The sequence below is a fragment of the Mustela erminea genome, chromosome X (assembly GCF_009829155.1).
Source record: "Mustela erminea isolate mMusErm1 chromosome X, mMusErm1.Pri, whole genome shotgun sequence".
NCBI classification, from domain to species: domain Eukaryota; kingdom Metazoa; phylum Chordata; class Mammalia; order Carnivora; family Mustelidae; genus Mustela; species Mustela erminea.
In genome coordinates this window covers 56288542-56309013 of record NC_045635.1, presented here as the reverse complement: position 1 = coordinate 56309013, position 20472 = coordinate 56288542, and the positions used below count along the sequence as shown (strand labels likewise).

The following is a 20472-nucleotide window of genomic DNA, read 5'->3' as shown; positions in this document are numbered from 1 at the left end:
TATTATAGCAGGATCTAACTCTGTTTTCCTTTGTTTCAAATAGTGGAACTGAATGAAGTGGGGTTCAAGTTTGTTAGGAAGTGCATCAATGTCATTGAGACCAAAGGTAAGAAATGAACCAGAGTATTGGTGGTGTTTGAATTTGGTCACTCTGAATTTATTCTAGGGAAATTTCTTAAAATTAGCAATGATGTTGTTTGTTGGTCAGGACTCATTTTAGCGATAAAGACTATTTATAAACCTGGAACACTAGACATAAATTTCTAAAATTCTAGCAAATTTCAAGCCAGTGGTATCCAAGTATATTGGGATAATTTGTGGTTTCCTGCATTTAAAGAGAAAGAGCTTAATTAATCAAATGGTACAAAGTTCTAAGTTATACAAGATAATTATGTCCTAGAGATATGGTGTACAGCATAAAGCTGTAGTTAACAATAATGTATTGTAGACTTTAAAATGTGCTAAGATGGTAGATCTTATGTTAAGAGCTCTTATCACAAAAAAATAATGAATAAGGAGGGCTACAGGAAAGCTTTAGAGGTGATGGGTATGTGATGGGTAGATTGTGGTGATGGTTTCACTTATCTCCAAACTCACCAAGTTGTATATATTAAATATGTACAGCCTCTTGTATTTCAAAAAAATAAATAAAGAGAAAGAGCTTCCAACATCTTATAAGATATTCTAAAGTACTACTGAAGACTCCTCAAGTAGTGTTCTTACCATTCCATCATAAATAAATAAGAGTTCAATTTCTACCACAGTACATATCAGTTTAGGGGCACCTGGGTGGCTCAGTGGGTTAAGCCTCTGGCTTCAGCTCAGGTCATGATCTCAGGGTCCTGGGATTGAGCCCCAAATCAGGCTCTCTGATCAGCAGAGAATCTGCTTCCCCCTCTCTCTCAGGCTGCCTCTCTGCCTACTTGTGATCTCTCTCTCTTACAAATAAATAAATAAAATCCTTAAAAAACTCTAACTCTCTAGTCTCTCTCTGAGAATTGTTAGAATGTAGGCAGGTAGTATATGAGCCAAGCCTCTCTGTTTAACATATGCCATAGTCCATCCCTTTCTTCCTTTATATCACTGCTCACAGGCAACTCGGAGATTGGTATTTCCTCCTTTTTCAATTAAAACCTAGCTCCCTTCCAAGATGGTGGCACTTTTCCCAGCCACCCGCTGCTACCCACCTAAGCATATTTTTCTTTTTACTATAGAGTATATTCTCTTCTGTTCATATTAATGAAATTTTGGTATAATCCAAATGAAAGTGTAGAGAGAATAATTTGGAGAGAGGTTTCAAAACTGTTCCCCTATTGCAGGGAAAGGCTGGAGAGCATGGAGAGGGTAGGGAGACACTTTTCTGTTTGAACTGACTAGGATGTAAGTACCTACTTTATTTACCCTGAGGGAAATGAAAGCTCTAGCTGTGAAACAAAACTGATCTCAATTTCTTTCCCTAGGGATCAAGACAGAGGGATTGTATCGTACTGTGGGCAGCAACATTCAGGTTCAGAAGCTGCTGAATGCCTTTTTTGGTAACAATTTTAATTTCATAATTCTTATTGGAAATTGTATATTAAAAATAAATGTGACTAAAAGAGAAAGGAGACATTGCTAAAAAAAGGTTATAGAATGTTTAAGAAATATTTTCAAAGGAAAAATATACACATATTTGCCTACCCTGGCTCAGAGACAATCTTGCATTGATACAACTAGCATTTCTTCTTCACCACATCATATTGACACCTGAGAACCTTTGCAGTCTGGCTTCTACCCCAACCTCTCTACTGGAACTTCTTTTGCCAGGCATAGAAGATATCACAGCAGATACTCACAGCAGATAGTTCTCACAGTTTGTCTTGCTTAAAGTTTTGAAGATATTCACAGTGGACGGTTTTCACAATCTATCTGGCTTGATCTCCTTGTTGACTACTCCCTCCTTTTGGAAACTTTCTCCCTATGTGACTTCTGTGATTCAACATCTTGTGATTTTTCTAAAATCTTGTGTTAAAACTTTCAAGTGACTCTTCTCAGGTCCTTTTTCTTCTCGTCTTTTAAATCTTGGCTGGGTATTTTCCAGCATTCCCTCTTTGCCACCCTTTATTTCTTCCTCTACATGTATTCCCAATGAAGAAATATTAACCTGGTTATGCATGACATTTTTTCACTTTTTACATGTCAAGTAATTTTTAAAGTTTTTATTTAAATTATTTAAATTTCAGTTCATTAACATACAGTGTGATAGTAGTTTCACATGTATAATATAGTGATTCAATACTTCCATACAACATCAGTTGCTCATCAAATGCAATGCTTAATCCCCATCACCTATTTAACCTATCCCTACCCAACTTTCCTCTGATAGCTATCACTTTGTTCTCTACAGTTAAGAGTCTGTTCTTGGTTTACCTCTCTCTTTTTCCTCCCATGCTCACTTGTTTGGCTTCTTAAATTCTACAAATGAGTGAAGTAGTATGGTGTTTTGTCTTTCTCCGACTCACTTACTTGGCTTAGTGTAGTACTCTCTAGCTCCAACCACGCCATTACAAATGGGAAGAGTTCATTCCTTTTGATGACTATGTAATATTCCATTGTGTATATACCACATCTTCTTTATCCATGCGTCAGTTGATGGACATTTGGGTTCTTTCCATATTTTGACGTATATTCAAGTGCTGCTATAAACACTGGGGTGCATTTATCCTTAGAATTAGTATTTTTATATTCTTTGAGTGAATACCCAGTAGCACAATTCCTAGATTGTAGGGTAGTTCTGTTTTCAACTTTTTTGAGGAACCTCCTTATAGTGTTCCAGAGTGGTTGCACCACTTTGCCTTCCCACCAACACTCTAAGAGGGTTCCCCATTTCCACATCCTCGTCAACACCTGTTGTTTCTTGTGTTGTAATTTTAGCCATTCCAACTAGTGTGAAGTGGTATCTCATAATAATTCTGATTTGTATTTCCCTGATGACTAGAGATATTGAGCATTTTTTCATGTGTCTTTTGGCCATCTATTTGTCTTCCTGGGAAAAAAATGTCTAGCCATGTGTTCCCATTTTTTTTAAATGTTCAGTTTTATAAGTTCTTTATAAATTTTGGATACTAACCCTTTATCAATGTGTCATTTGCAAATATCTTCTCCCATTCCGTAGGCTGTCTGTTAGTTTTATTGATCGTTTCCTTTGCTGTGCAGCTTTTTATTTTGATGAAGTCCCAGTAGTTTATTTTTGCTTTTAATATTTTGCATGTAGATTACCAGTTTTCCCAATATCATTTTTTGAAGACAGTCTTTTGTCCATTTATATTCTTTCCTGCTTTATTGAAGATTAACTAACCATACAATTGTGGGTACATTTCCAAGTTTTCCATTCTGTTCCATTGATCTATGTGTCCTTTTCTGTGCCAGTACCATGCTGTCTTGATCACTACAGCTTTGTAATATAATTTGAAGTCCAGAATTGTGATGAATTCAGCTTTGCTTTTCTTTTTAAAGATTGCTTTGGCTATTTGGGGTCATTTGTGGTCCCATACAAATTTTAAGATTGTTTGTTCTAGCTGTGTGAAAAATGATGTTGGTAATTTGATAGGGGCTGCTTTGGATACTATAGACATTTTTATAATATTTCCTCTTCCAATCCATGATCATGGGATCTTTTTCCATTTCTTTGTGTCATCTTCAATGTCTTTCATCAATGTTTTGTAGTTTTCAGAGTACATATCATTTATCTTTTCAGTTAGGCTTCTTCCTAGGTATGTTATGCTTTTTGGTAGAATTGTAAATGGGATCGAGTCCTTGAATTCTCTTCCTCCTGCTTCCCTATTGGTATATAGAAACACAGCAGATTTTTCTACATTGGTTTTGTATCCTACAACTTTACTGAATTCATTTATTGTTTTTAGCAAATTTTTGGTGTAGTCTTTCAGGGTTTCTAAATATAGCATCATGTCATTGGCAGGTAGTGAACATTTGACTTCTTCCTTGCCAATTTGGATGCTTTTTAAAATTTTTTTTTTTCTTGTCTGATTGCTGTGGCTAAGATTTCCAGTACTATGTTAAGTGTCAGTGGTGAGAGTGGGCAGCCCCTGTTGTTTCTCACTGTAGAAGAAAAGCTCTCGGGTTTTCCTTACTGAGAATTATATTAGCTGTGGGTTTTTCATATATGGCCTTTACATTGCTTAGGTATTTCCTCGAATCCTACCTTTTTTAGGATTGTTATCATGAGTGGATATTGTACTTTGTCAAATGCATTTTCTGCATCTACTGAAAGGATCATATGGTTCTTTCCTTTCTCTTATTAATCTGGTTTGTCACATTGATTAATCTGCAAATTTTGAAGCACTTGCACTCCAGGAATAAATTCCACTTGATCATGCCAAATGATTCTTTAATGTACTGTTAAGGATTCAATTTGCTAGTATCTTGTTGAGAATTTTTACATCCATGTTCATCAAGGATATTTACCTGTAGTTCTCTTTTTAAGTGGAATCTTTATCTGCTTTTGGTATCGGGAAAATGCTGGCCTCAAGGATGAATTTGGAAGTCTTCTTTCCTCTTCTAGTTTTTGGAATAGTTTGAGAAGAATAGGTATTAACTCTTCTTTAAATGTTTGCTGGAATTTCCTTGTGAAGCTATCTGGCTCTGGACTTCTGTTTGTTGGGAGATTTTTTTATTGCTGATTCAATTTTTTAGTGGTTTTCAGTCTGTTCAAGTTTTCTATTTCTTTCTGTTTCAGTTCTGGTAATTTATATGTTTCTGGAAATTTATCTACTTCTTCAAGGTTGTCCAATTTGTTGGCATTTTTTTTCATAATATTCTCTTATAATTATCTTTCTGTGGTATTGGTTGTTATTTATTCTTTCTTATTTGTGATTTTATTTATTTCGGTCATTCTTCTCTTCTTTTTAATAAGCCTGGCTAGGAGTTTATCAACTTCATTAATTTTTTTCAAAGAACCAGCTAGGGTTTCATTGTTCTGTTCTATTGGTTTGTTTTGTTTCTGCATCATTTCTTCTGCACTAATTTTTTAATTTTCCTTCTTCTACTGGCTTTAGGCTTAATTTATGCCTTTTTCTAGCTCCTTTAGGTGTAAGGTTAGTTTGTGTGTTTGAGATTTTTCTTGCTTCTTGAAGTAGTTCTACATTGGTATATACTGCCCTCTTAAGAGTATGTCTAGCAATTTTGATAGGATTCTGAAAATCATGGGTATTACATGTCTATTTTGTTGACTTCTATTAAAGAGTATTGAAATTTGTTTTTTAGGTAGTTATTTGTAGATCAGCTATCCATTTGATGCTTCTTTTTAAGCTTGTCAGGACCAAAATAAGGTATCTTTTACTGGCTAGGTTAGCCCTACTACTGAAGTCTGTCTTCTTTTGTCTCTTCATTCTTATTGTTTGGAACTTAAACATCTGCCAGCTCTGCATCACTTCTTGGAATTGTTCAGCTTAAAATTCCTTGATCTGTCCATTGGCTAACCTTGTAGACTTTTTAAAAAAAATATTATTTATTTATTTGATGGGGAGAGAGAGAGAGAGAGAATTCACAAGCCAGGGGAGCAACAGAGAGGGAGGCAGAGGGAGAGGGAATGAATCTCAAGCAGACTCCATACTGAGTGCAAAGCCCAATGCAGGGCTTGATCCCATGACCCTGAGATCATGACCTGAGTCAAAATGAAGAGTTGGATGCTCAACTGACTGAGCCACCTAGGTGCCCCTAGCCTCATAGAGTTTTATCTTGGCCACTCATAGCTTAGTATTCAATGGACAGACTCAAGGAGATCCATGGAATTTTTTGTTGTTGTTGTTGTTCTTTCTCTGTACAGCTCCCTCTTTTCTGGCATAATGCCCTGCAAATTCTAGCTTCCACAGCCTCTCTGAACTCCAGTCTTTTTCTCTTCCACCTGAGCAAGACTTCCATGCTCAGCTTTGAGTTCTTATTCCTGATGCTACTATTCAGAAAGTGCTTTTAGGTAGCAAGGTGTGACAATGGTAGGACTTATTTTATTTGTTTCCCCTTTTTTCAGAGTCATAGTCCTATGCTGTCCATTGTTCAATGACTACAAATAGCTCTTTCTTACTTACATTTTGTCCAATGTTCTTATTGTCACAACAGGAGAGCAAGTCTAGTGCCAGTTATTCCAACATGGCCTGGCATAAAGTCCCTCAGCAGGGTTTTACTAGCACTTCTATGCTAACAGCACCCAAAAATCTCTAGTCTAGACATCATTTCCTGAGTTCTAAACTCAGTGTCTCCAGTTTCTCACTGAACCTGTGCTTATTAAACATAGAGTGATCATATCTGTATAGCATAGTCTGTTAAATCATCATGGCAGAGGTGTTAATCTCCAAAGGCTGAAGGAATCAGAATTGGAATTGTCTTTGTCATAGTCTCTGTCTGTATATACATGTTTCACAGATACATATATTTGACATGTCCAGAACTAAACTTAATTGTTTTTATCTTTCTGCAAACCTGTTGTTCTTCCTTTTGTGAATGGTGTTGAACTATCTGATAATCTCAGTTTTCATAAAGCATCAGAAAACAAACTGAGTGTGGAGAGCTGCAGTTTGAATAAAGCACATATATTTGGTCTCTTCTGTGATACATAGCTTAATTTTCATAACCCTGTAGGCCTGACAACATAACCCTGTTAGTACGTGAGGATGCAACAACATGTAGTAATAGCAGAGTGTAGAGTTTTTGTATTATAGAGTACATTATTATTGCCTCAGCATTGCTTGCTTTTATCACTTTATATTCTTGACTTAAAAATTCACATTGTCCTATTCCTGGCCTTTTACAGCACATTTTATAAGCTATAGGACACTTTTTTGTTTGGGAAAGGGCTTAGAGCATGGCCCAGAATATTTAGTTTCTGAAAAATTATTGGACTCATTAACTGTTTAGTTAATTTAGTTCTTCTACCTAATATATAATAAGCTGAAACATGTGCTATGCTCGGCATCCTACTGATTCTCTTACAGGCTTCAATAGGACTGAAATGGTTCCCTCAAATCATACATGGCAATATGATTTGATTCATGTATCATAGAAAGTGGCAGGGTTGGCATATTGCATCTATTCAACATCCAGCTCCAAATATTACTTACGTGAATATCTGAAAAGTAGCCCAAGAATTTATGGATATAAATATTTATACATACAATATAAAACAGTGCCTGTTTTACATATTTCTGCATAAAAGTAGTAATCCCTGATTCTTTCCCCAATTCCAATTCTAGATTTGATGATCCTTATTCATTTAGCAAATGAATCTACTAAGGGTCAGGCATTTTGCTCAAGGGTATAGATTAGAGTGAACATACCACTAGCATTTCCTACCTTTGTGGAGTTTACATTCTGTAGGATAGACTGACTTTCTGCTCACTTACAATTTATCTTTGTGTGGAGTGATCTCCCTTCTAAGCTTCTTTTATATTCTATCTTCCGGGGATTCTCATGGGATCCTCAGAGTTGTCTTGCTTCTTTTCACCCTTCCCTGATCTATTCTCACACCATTAGGGGCTGACTGCTTTCGCTTTGTATAGACTCATCATGATTTATTCTGGGAGGAAGAACATTCCTCTCCTTTTACTAGCACAGCATGTTTTCCTCTCTTTTTTCCTTAAGTCTTGTGCTCTATGCCCATCAAAAGTACACTTCTAGTATTGTTTTTTTAACTTCAACAACCTTTAGACTACTTTCTTTATAGTGTTTCCTACAACACATGATTGTGGGCTTTTTTCTGTTGTTTACTAAAGACTTCCATTCTTTCCCCACCTGAAAATCTGTCTTTTTGGCAAATAAAATGCAACACAGACTGCTAAGTCAGTGGGAGGGGGAAACACATCCACAATAAATAATTATTTTTCATTCAGTCCACCATTGGGTTAGTCACATTTCTCCCCCACCCAAGACTGTTGCATTATGCTTTATGTTAACATATCCTACAAACTGATGGGAAGCATCTTCACTCATGCTTAATCCATCATAAACCACTCAAGTCACAGAGAAGCTAATCTGATTACCTCAGAAACAGCTTGGTACTGCATCTAAGTGTTCTGCTTCTCCAGTTCTTATCAAGTCATTATCATCTTATTAATGATAATGCCTCTTATAATAATTACATATATTTATATTATAATGTTAATAATTATAATCATGCTCGTGACAATACCAGTGTACCTAGCACATTGCAGGTACTCAGTAACTGTTCCTTCACTGGAACTCTAAAATCTTGTGCTCTAGAGAGTATTTCACAATGACTGAAACAGAGGGGTGAGATAGAGCAGGGAGACTAAATGTATTGACATGTGTCCTTTATGAAGTTGATTCTAGCTAGGAAGCCATCCACAGAAAATCATTATTTACTGAACTAAACAGAGGAGAAATGAATATAGTGAATAAAGTAACAAACCATTGGTAAGATGTTACTTATTTAGGTTTTAAAATTTCTCCTTTTATCTTTACACTATTAACAGAAAATACATTTAATTTTCAGAAACCAAATGGAGCACCTAATGTAATCATATGTAGACAGTTAAATAGAGTAGAGATGAGAATAGACTTTAAAAAAAAATCCCTCATACTTAAGTGTTCAGCATCTGAAGAATTAAGTTAGTATTAAACTCACATATATCGGGGCCCCTGGGTGGCTCAGTGGATTAAAGCCTCTGCCTTCAGCTCAGGTCATGATCCCAGGGTCCTGGGATCGAGCCCCGCATCGGGCTCTCTGCTCAGCGGGGAGCCTGCTTCCTCCTCTCTCTCTCTCTGCTTGCCTTTCTGCCTAATTGTGATCTCTGTCTGTCAAATAAATAAATAAATCTTTAAAAAAAAACCTCACATATATCTAGACAAATAGATAATAAATATGTATCAAAAAGAAGCAACTTCAAATTATATGAGCTCTTTGAGTAACAGTGAAATAATACCCCTAGCAAGTAAAACAAAACCATATCACACTCCACTTTAGGAGCTGTAAAACTTGAACTCTATTTATTTATCTGTAAAGCAATTCTGTAGGTTAATCACTTTTTTTATACTCAAGTATAGTGGGGAACTTTACTTTTCAATACATATCAAGGCATTTTTATTCCCAAGGTCAGGTGTGTGTATATGTGCACACGTGCATGTATTTAAAAACTTATATAGGTTCAGCACATTAATCACAATTATACTTGGTAACCTAGATAGGTACTTTGAGTATTCTCAGATCATGTGTGCTACACATGTAGCACAGTACTACAAGAGGCTGGAATAATTGGTAAATAGTTATTTAATGTTGTCCTTTTTAAAATTATTTATTTGCCTCCAGTTTTGAAGCTAGAAATAAAGTTTGTGGTCTGAATATTTGTTCTTTATCGATTGTTTTCTTAAAAACTAAGAAAACAGATACCAAATTCATCTTTAGTTCCCAACGAACATATTGCCCTTTTCTAGCATTCTTGTCAATGTGTGAAAAGGGGGATAGAAATATTTGTGTCAGAAGTATCTTAACTTACAAAAAAAGTTAAATTGTTGACATGTAAATCTGGTAGCCTCCTTACTGTACCTGCTCCCTGCTGCTGGGTTTCTAATCTGGATAGTCTATCTGCTATCTCACTATGAATAAGGAACCGGGGAACTTTTTGCATTAATGTCCTATCGCTACTGTAACAAATCAGTCTTAGGGAGTTAAAATCAAGGTTAATGGTGGGGTTGCATTCACGCTGGAGGATCTAAAGGAGAATCTGTTCCTTTGCCTTTTGCAGCTTCTAGGAGATGGCAGTTTTCCTTGTTTCCTATATGCCAGGCACTGTATCAGGTGGTAGGTGTATATTAGTAAAAAAACAGACAAAAATCTCATTCCTCATGAAGCATAGAGTCTAGCAGCTGCCATATAGTTCATGGATATAGTCCTACATTTTCCCCTCAGAATAAACTCTGGAATATCCCAGATCCAGGGTTCTATTGATCTCCACCTGACAGTATAGGCAATTGGAAAATAGAAATCACAGTGTTCCCTTATGAAGAACCATTCTGCTTCTTGAACCAAAGTCTTTGTACCATTTATCTGAAGCATATAAGAAGAATATATTAACTTTGGGATAATGTAGATATATTCTTTTTTTCTGATAGAGAGTATATATGCTTCATTTCCTCTGTCTGAACTCCACTGATTCTCATTTTGTTCCTAATCTTATTGCTTATCTTCTGCCTCCTCCTGTCTTGGCTTGTGAACCCCTTTCTACTTTCCTTAGACCAGTCTTACAGTTAATGACATTTCATCCATTGATTCATCCAGTGTTGATTGAATGTCTACTATATTATAGACACCAGTGTTTATGGCTGGTCTTTACCTCTCTATCTTTTTCTTTTTCTCTTGTTCTTCACATATCCCTTGCCTTCTATTTTGATATATTGAGACTATCAATTTACTTTCATAATATGTCTCCCATTAGCTCACACTGGAGACCCTTTCAAATACAAATAACCAGTCAAGTCAATCAGAAATGAAAGACTAGTCTTCTCTAGATCAAACCTAGTTGTCATCTGGGAAAATTTCATTTATAGAATTCTCAGGTAGGTAGTACATGCTGTAGCATTCCTCAATCTATTTTTTTTTTCCACAAGATTTTTTTCTCTTGGATCTCTAGCAATCTAATATCCAGCACAATGACTGACATAAATATTTGTGGAATGAATGAGTGCTGTAAAGATAATCCCAAAAGTCCAAAACTTATGACACAGTGTTAGCCACAGCAAAATCGAGCTATAGTTCCATATTCATATATTTATCATGTACTTTTTTTGATGCACAAACTCTCATATAGTTAATCATGGTACAAATAATTAATTGCCAGTTACATTTAGCAGTCGTTCACATACTTTTTCAAATAAAAACAAACATTAGAAATTAGCAAAATTGTAGAATAAGAATGCTCAGCAAGTACCATTGTAGTGTGAGTATACATTCTAAATTGATTTTACAGATTGATCAGTCTATACTTGCACTCACAATTTTACATTCCATGGTAGGTACATATACTGCTAAAACATAAACTGTGGCATATTAAAAATTTTAAGAGCTGATTTGTGCAAAAATCCTTTTAAATTGGGCAACATTCTGTCTAACAGTTAGAAAAGAGCTGCAAGGATCTGTAGAAAATGACAGGTTTTTTTTTCCTTTAAAACATTTTTATTGTCATAGAGTATATACAACATAAAATTGCCATTTTAGCCATTTTTAAGCATACAGTTTTGTGGCATTAATTACATTCACAGTGTTGAGCAAACATCGCCACTATTTATTTACAAAACTTTTTCATTATCACAAAGAGAAACTGTATAGCAATTAAGCAATAACTCCTCACAACCCGCCTCCAACTTTTTTTTTATTATGTTATGTTAGTCACCATACAATACATCATTAGTTTTTGATGTAGTGTTCCAGGATTCATTATTTGCATATAACACTCAATGCTCATTAGAGCACATGTCCTCCTTAATACCTGTCACCAGGCTACCCCATCCTTCCAACCCCCCACTCCTCTGAAACCCTCACACTGTAGTCTCTCATGGTTCATCTCCTCCTCTGATTCCCCCCTTCAGTTTTCCCTTCTTTTCCCTAATATCCTCCATGCTATTCTTTATGTTCCACATATGAGTGAAGCCACATCTATAAAAAAACTTCTCAAACTCAACACCCCAAAAAACAAATAATCCAGTCAGAAAGTGGGCAGAAGACATGAACAGACACTTCTCTAAAAAGACATACAAATGACTAACAGACACATGAAAAAATGTTCAACATCTTTAGCCATCAGGGAAATGCAAATCAGAACCACACTAAGATACCACCTTACATCAGTTAGAATGGCAAAAATTAACAAGGCTGGAAGCAACAAATGTTGATGAGGATGTGGAGAAAGAGGGTTCCTCTTACACTGTTGGTCTGAATGCAAGCTGGTACAGCCATTTTGGAAAACAATATGGAGGTTCCTCAGAAAGTTAAAAATAGAGCTACCCTATGACCCAGCAATTGCACTACTGGGTATTTACCCCAATGATAGAGATACAGTGAAAAGAAGGGGCACATGCACCTCAATGCTTATAGCAGCAATGTCCACAATAGCCAAATTGTGGAAGGAGCTGAGATACCCTTCAACAGAGGAATGGATAAAGAAGATGTGTTTCATAGATAAAGAGTTTCCAAGACCAGCAAGGCTTAAAAGACTATGCAACCACCAAGCTGACACTGCAGGAAATATTAAGGGGGATTCTATAAAAGAGGAAAAATCCTAAGAATATCATTGAACAGAAATATAGAAACAATCTACAGAAAGAAAGACTTCAAAGGTAACACGATGTCAATAAAAACCTCTCTATCAATAATCACTCTCAATGTGAATGGCCTAAATGCACCCATAGAACAGCACAGGGTTGCAGATTGGATAAAATGACAGGACCCATCCATATGTTGTCTACAAGAGACCCATTTGGAAACTAAAGATACACCCAGACTGAAAGTGAAGGGATGGAGAAGCATCTTTCATGCCAATGGGCCTCAAAAGAAGGCTGGGGTAGCGATTCTCATATCAGATAAATTAGATTTTAAACTAAAGACTATAGTCAGAGATACAGAAGGACACTACATAATCCTTAAAGGGACTATCCACCAAGATGATCTAACAATTGTAAATATCTATGCCCCAATATGGGAGCAGCCAATTACATAAGAAAACTGTTAATCAAGATGAAAAGTCATATTGATATGAATACACTAATAGTAGGAGATCTTAGCATGCCTCTCTCAGAAATAGACAGATCATCAAAGCAGAAAATCAATAAAGAAACAAGAGCATTGATGGCACATTGGACCAGATGGACCTCAGATATATACAGAACATTCCACCCTAAAACAACAGAATACTCATTCTTCTCAAGTGCACATGGAACCTTCTCAAGAATAGATCACATACTGGGTCACAAATCAGGACTCAACCGATACCAAAAGACTGAGATGATTCCCTACATATTCTCAGATCACAATGCTTTGAAACTGGAGCTCAATGACAAGGAAAAGTTCCGAAGGAACTCAGACGCCTGGAAGCTAAAGACCACCTTGCTTAAGAATGATTGGATTGGGGCGCCTGGGTGGCTCAGTGGGTTAAGCCTCTGCCTTGGGCTCAGGTCATGATCCCGGGCTCCTGGGATGGAACCCCACATCGGGCTCTCTGCTCAGCAGGGAGCCCACTTCCCCCTCCCCCCACCCTCTGCCTCCTAGTGATTTCTCTCTCTCTCTCTCTGTCAAATAAATAAATAAAAATCTTAAAAAAAAAAAAGAATGCTTGGATCAACCAGGAGATCAAAGAAGAACTGAAACAATTCATGGAAACCAATGAGAATGAAGACACTTCGGTCCAAAACCTATGGGATGCAGCAAAGGCGGTCCTAAGGGGGAAATATATAGCCATCGAAGCCTCCCTCAGAAAATTGAAAAATCCAGGGGCGCCTGGGTGGCTCAGTGGTTTAAAGCCCCTGCCTTCAGCTCAGGTCATGATCTCAGGGTCCTGGGATCGAGCCCGGCATTGGGCTCTCTGCTCAGTGGGGAGCCTGCTTCCTCCTGTCTCTCTGTCTGCCTCTTTGCCTATTTGTGATCTCTGTCTGTCACATAAATAAATAAAATCTTAAAAAAAAATTGAAAAATCCAGAACACAGCAGCTGTCTCTACACCTTAAAGAACTGGAGAATCAACAACAAATCAAACCAACTCCACACATCAGAAGGGAAATAATCAAGATTAGAGCTGAGATCAATGAGGTAGAAACCAGAGATACAGTAGAACATATCAATGAAACTAGAAGCTGGCTTTTTGAAAGAATCAATAAGATAGATAAACCACTGGCTGCACTAATCCAAAAGAAAAGAAAGCCCAAATTAATAAAATTATGAATGAAAAGGGGGAGATCACAACACCAAGGAAGTAGAAACAATCATCAGAAGTTATTATCAACAGTTATATGCCAATTAGCTTAGCAACCTAGATGAAATGGATGCATTCTTGGAAAACTATAAACTCCCAAAATTGAACCAGGAAGAAATCAACAACCTGAATAGACATATCTAGTAACGAGATTGAAGCGGTGATCAAAAACCTCCCAAAAAACAAGAGCCCAGGACCTGACGGATTCCCTGGGGAATTCTACCAAACTTTCAAAGAAGAAATAACACCTTTTCTCCTGAAGCTGTTTCAAAATATTGAAGCAGAAGGAAAACTTCCAGACTCTTTCTATGAAGCCAGCATTACCCTGATCCCCAAATCAGGCAAAGACCCTACCAAAAAGGAGAATTTCAGACCAATATCCCTGATGAATATGGATGCTAAGATTCTCAGAAGATCCTAGCAAACAGGATCCAACAGCACATTAAAAAGATATGAACAGACACTTCTCCAATGAAGACTTACCAATGGCTATCAGACACATGAAAAAATGTTCATCATCACTAGCCCTCAGGGAGATTCAAATTAAAACCACATTGAGATATCACCTTACACCAGTTAGAATGGCCAAAATTAGCAAGACAGGAAACAACATGTGTTGGAGGGGATGTGGAGAAAGGGGAACCCTCTTCCACTATTGGTGGGAATGTAGTTGGTGCAGCCTCTTTGGAGAACAGTGTGGAGATTCCTCAAGAAATTAAAAACAGAACTTCCCTATGACCCTGCCATTGCACTACTGGGTATTTACCCCAAATATACAGATGTAGTGAAAAGAAGGGCCATCTGTACCCCAATGTTTATAGCAGCAATGGCCACGGTCGCCAAACTGTGGAAAGAACCAAGATGCCCTTCAACAGACGAATGGATAAGGAAGATGTGGTCCATATACATTATGGAGTATTATGCCTCCATCAGAAAGGACGAATACCCAACTTTTGTAGCAACATGGATGGGACTGGAAGAGATTATGCTGATTGAAATAAGTCAAGCAGAGAGAGTCAATTATCATATGGTTTCACTTATTTGTGGAGCATAACAAATAGCATGGAGGACATGGGGAGATAGAGAGGAGAAGGGAGTTGGGAGAAATTGGAAGGGAAGGTGAACTATGAGAGACTATGGACTCTGAAAAATAATCTGAGGGTTTTGAAGGGGCGGGGGGTGGGAGTTCGGGGTACCAGGTGGTGGGTATTATAGAGGGCACAGATTGCATGGAGCGCTGAGTGTGGTACAAAAATAATAAATACTGTTATGCTGAAAATAAATAAAAAATAAATTTAATAAAAAAAGATTATCCACCATGACCAGGTGGGATTCATCCCTGGGCTACAAGGATGGTTCAACATTTGCAAATCAATCAATGTGATAGAACAAATTAATAGGAGAAAAGAGAAGAGCCACATGGTCCTCTCAATCGATGCAGAAAAAGCATTTGACAAAATCCAGCATCCATTCCTGATTAAAACACTTCAAAGTCTAGGGATAGAGGGAACATTCCTGAGCTTCATAAAATCTGTCTATGAAAGACCCACAGCAAATATCATCCTCAATGGAAAAAGCTTGCAGCCTTCCCATTGAGATCAGGAACAACACAAGGATGCCCACTCGCACCACTCTTGTTCAACATAGTATTAGAAGTCCTAGCAACAGCAATCAGACAACAAAGAGAAATAAAAGGTATCCAGATTGGCAAAGAAGAAGTCAAACTCTCTTTCTTCGCAGATGACATGATTCTTTATGTGGAAAACCCAAAAGACTCCACTCCCAAACTACTAGAACTCATACAGCAATTCAGCAACGTGGAGGATACGATGTCAATGTACAGAAATCAATGGCTTTGTTATACACTAACAATGAACATACAGAAAGGAAAATTAGAGAATCAATGTGTTTCATAGATACAATGGAATAGTACCCAGCCAACAGGAAAGATGAATACCCACCACTTGTATCGACAGGGATGTAACTGGAGGGGAATACGCTAAGTGAATTAAGTCAAGTAGAGAAAATGAAAGACTTTTATAGACAGATGGGAGCAGTAACAGGAAGTTATATTAGGGGGAAAGTAGGTTGTTTATTGCAAGGTTATTTTCCTTTAGAGAATGACAGGGGTCTATCAGACATATAATCTAACTAGAGCTGATCAAGTGATTTCTGATGGACTGGTTTAAAATTTCTTTTCTGGGAAAAGCAAAATAATAATTCTCAGTTTGAGCAGTGTGGGGCTTACCATAAGTGACTTTATTTTGGGCCTTTTGTCTTATTTTTTTAAAGAAGTCCACCTATTTTTAACAGACCTTCAACCTAACTGAAAGATGTGATCAAAATTTAAAGCACTAGTGCTACTTCCAGCTCCTGCACTGAAGTGCTCACAGGTTTTTCACTTTATGTTTTTGTTTTTTTCTTTTTAGAATCTGTGTGGTATTCATATGTCATGCCATCAGGTTCACATTCTTTAAGTTGGTCATTCTCTTCACTCTTTTTCTGACATTCTAATCTCAGGGAGTTTATTCTTGGTGATTAGCAGCTGTGAGTTTGCATTTAGATTTTGAGAAATACAATGTATGAGGGAGACTGCTATGGTTATTACAAGGAAGATAATTCCCCATGTCTGGCATGTACATTGGAGCCATGGTTCCCAATACCCAAACCAATCAGAGTCAAAGAAAGTCAAAGAAAGACCCCATTGAAGTTGCCTTCTTAACCCAAGTGAGTTGTTCAGTAATCGTATGTAGCTAAGTCTCAACATCCCTAGAAGCGTCAATCCACGTGCTGCATTTGGTATGAACCATAGCACAAACACCCGCCTACTCGAAAGATAATCAAAGCCTACCTTATTATCAAGAACAATTTTATCCAGAGTCTAGGACAGTTATTTGTTGGACAGTTATTGCTCAAGTAATAGATTCAGGTATAGTCACCAGAGATAAGGAGCATTATTTTCCTGTGTATTAACAGAAAAAGAAAGTAGTGAAAGGCAAAAGGAATAAAGGCTTCCTATTGGAGATGTAGATCCTGATCTACAACCTTCGGAGAGCTCTTCATTTCAAGATGTCATCTATTTCTGGGGAGGAACCTCCCTAGTCAATAGTAATTTTAGATCTCCAGCCAGTGTGCAGCTCCAAGAGTCGAGGAGCTTTCATAAATTGGGAGGTTCAAGTTCCAGAAGTTTGACTCCTGTCTGGGTGGTGATGGGTCCATAGTATAGTCCCTTTCAAGGAGGATCAAGAACACTTTTAAATATTCTTACTGATTCTAAACTTGAAGAATGGGGGAAAAATTGGAAATATTAGTTTGGAAAAATTATAGATTGAAACCTGGATAATTGAGGAAAGTAGCAAATTTAAAATCTACTCCAGTGTAGAGTTATAACAAAATCTCAATGACAATAAATAGGACTAGAATATTTCAGAGTTGTGTTATAATTTTCTAGAGTAACACTCATTTTTTTATACAATCACTCTCTCACTTCTATGAAAGATAATCCCAGTGAGATTAATTTGTTTTCACAATAAGTCTAGTCTCATTACACTGGCCTGATTATTTATATGAGTGTAGCAAAAGAATGATCGACCATATTGGCTCTTTTTAAATCTGCTTTCCTGGAATTTTTCATAAGTAATCTTAGAGCAGACTTTTAAAACCCTCTCAAGGCTAAGAAACCAATCCAAAGACTTACCACCAGACTTCTGGAATACATTTAGATTTGTATGAATTCCTCTCTTCAAGAGGTCCCCAATATATTCTGAAGTCCCTAGTATTGCCAGGAAGTAACTTCCTTTACTCACTGGTTAGGCTGCCAGGAATCCTATAAGTAAGGTACCAGGCTTATGGCTGGTGATGATGAGCATTTTTCCATGTGTCTGATAGCCATTTGTATGTCTTCATTGGAGAAGTGTCTGTTCATATCTTCTGTCCATTTTTATTTATTTATTTTTAAAATTTTATTTATTTATTTGACAGAGATTACAAGTAGGCAGAGAGGCAGTCAGAGAGAGGAGGAAGCAGGCTCCCTGCTGAGCAGAGAGCCCGATTCGGGGCTTGATCCCAGGACCCTGGGATCATGACCTGAGCTGCAGGCAGTCTTTAACCCACTGAGCCACCCAGGCGCCCCTGCCCATTTTTATATGATTATCTGTTTTGTGTGTGTTGAGTTTGAGGAGTTCTTTATAGATCCTTTTCCAAGGGACTGTATTGAGTCCATAACGTCAACCTTAGTTCCTTAAAGCTGTCTCTTCGTATTTGATTCTATACATATTCTCAAATACAACATTCCAGTGAAAGCATTGGTAACATAATCATTGTTTCCAGTTATGTCTAAGGAGAACAAATTCTTACTGAACTTATTCAAATAACTATATTGCCTTGAAAATAAGAAAACTCAGTAACTTTCCAAATTCTAGAGAAACCAGGTAGAGAGAATCAGTAAATAGTTACATTCTGTTTAAAAAGTTACACTTTATAAAACTCCTATAATTCATAGATAGCTTAAGAGAAAAAGATTTCATTAAATCTGGATAAAGGAAAACATGAAGGAACCAGTAATGTTTCAAACAAAAAGCTTTAAAAAATACAGTTGTCCTCATTAATTCATTCATCCTCATGTTATTGTTGTTTTACTTAAGTCCAGTTTTTCCATTAGTTCTAGACATTCCTGCTCAGTTCAGGTTTATAATGGTAACATTACCATATTCTAGCGTATTTTTCAGATTTTTTTCATGAATGTTTTCAATGAGGAAGTGCATTTGCAAAGACATCAGAGTAAATAACTGCCTGTAAATGGCAGAAGATAAATGTCTGTGGTTAAGGAGCTAATGATAGCTCAATATAATAGAATTGGCAACAAAATTTGGCTATATCTGTGACATACAACATTTTATGGTAATTACTAGAATTATGACTGATGGAATTATACCAAGATGTATCAGATTTTTAGGAATTTCACCTGATTTCTAGTTCACTTATATTGATAACATGCATCCATACAATATCACCTAAGAAAGTTTATCATCATTTATCTAACAATATCCTCCATGTAATTTAACATACCACATAAGCCTAACATTTCTCTTTTACAAGGTGAGAGACAAATCCTTCAAGATTTTTCAAGGTCCCTGTGAGAAATTTCAAAGTTAGTTTGAGGTAAAAAAAGATGCCATTTAGAATTTGATTTTGAGAAAGTGTCAAAGTTTTGAGCATTTGATTAAAAGGTGTCAAAGATCATTTTGAAATAATATTTTATATATTTAAGCAAAGTGACATAGAAGATGGTAAAGGCAAACTCAGAAGGTTACATAGTTCTTTTTTTAAAAAAAAGATTTTATTTATTTATTTGACAGAGAGAGAGACAGTGAGACAGGGAACACAAGCAGGGAGAGTGGGAGAGGGAGAAGCAGGCTTTCCTGCGGAGGAGGGAGCCTGATGACATGGGGCTCATCCCCAGAGCCACGGATCATGACCTGAGCCAAAGGCAGATGCTTAAGGACTAAGCCACCCAAGTGCCCCGAAGGTTACATAGTTCTGAACAAAATTTAGTTCTGTTAATATTGAGAAGACTGGGTTTTCTTAATCTTAAAGACCTGATCAAGATAGTGTGAAGTATAGTAAGTTATTATGGTCAGACACAAAATCTTTGTGTTCCTTGTACATTATTTTATTAAAAGGCAAAGAAAAACCTTTCATCAGTTCTTATCAAGAGCAGACCAATAATCTAGGAAATTTAATTTTCCTTTTAGAATATGAAAGAGAATTTTTAGCTTTAGTTTTACATAAGTATACTATTGATATGATAGCTTGTTTTTAAAACCCTTATTATTTCTAGTAGTTTTAACTACATATATTAATTAGAATTCTTAACCCTTAGAATCCTTGATTTCTAGTAAATATCAAGAAGTAAATGATAGTAGACTGGAACATTTATAAGTACATTTAATAATTTCTAGAAGTATATTCTCCCTCATAGTGAATTTTCCAGAGTGGCACAAAATATATTTAATTATAGACTCACATATCTGTTCCTCTATAAAGGGAAGCCAAAGGTAGATAAACCTATGTTTAATAATTGATGTTTCAGTGTTTTTTCTTATTTGGAAATGATCTAGATATTCAGTGAATATCTATCATTTAACTTACCTCAGTATAACTTTTATGTTTTATTTTACCAAAAAGATTTAGGAAACTATCTTTAAATAAACATACCATAAATTATAATTAATGTTAAAATATTTATTTACTTTTAATTTTTCGAGTATAGTTGACAGAAAATGTTACATTAGTTTCAGATGTACACCATAGTGATTTAACATCTCTATACATTATCCTATGCTCACCATAAGTATAACTATCATCTTTCACCATATAACACTCTTACAATATCACTGACTATATTCCCTGTGTTGTGCCTTGTATTCCTATGCCTTATTCATTCCATAGCTGGAAGCCTGTTTATAAACATTTACTTACATCTATTTAACTTACTTATTTTTAAC

General features: G+C 36.4%; 1 protein-coding gene across 6 annotated transcripts in view; it reads left to right on the top strand.

Moving 5' to 3' along the window:
• The window catches only part of OPHN1 (oligophrenin 1), a 558586-nt gene that overhangs the window by 308433 nt on the left and 229681 nt on the right, over positions 1 to 20472 (top strand). For all 6 annotated transcript variants that reach the window (XM_032329488.1, XM_032329487.1, XM_032329486.1 and 3 more), the window contains 2 exons: positions 44 to 106; positions 1461 to 1535. In XM_032329488.1, the coding sequence (XP_032185379.1) occupies positions 44 to 106; positions 1461 to 1535 (138 nt within the window). The remainder of the gene's footprint in view (positions 1 to 43; positions 107 to 1460; positions 1536 to 20472) is intronic.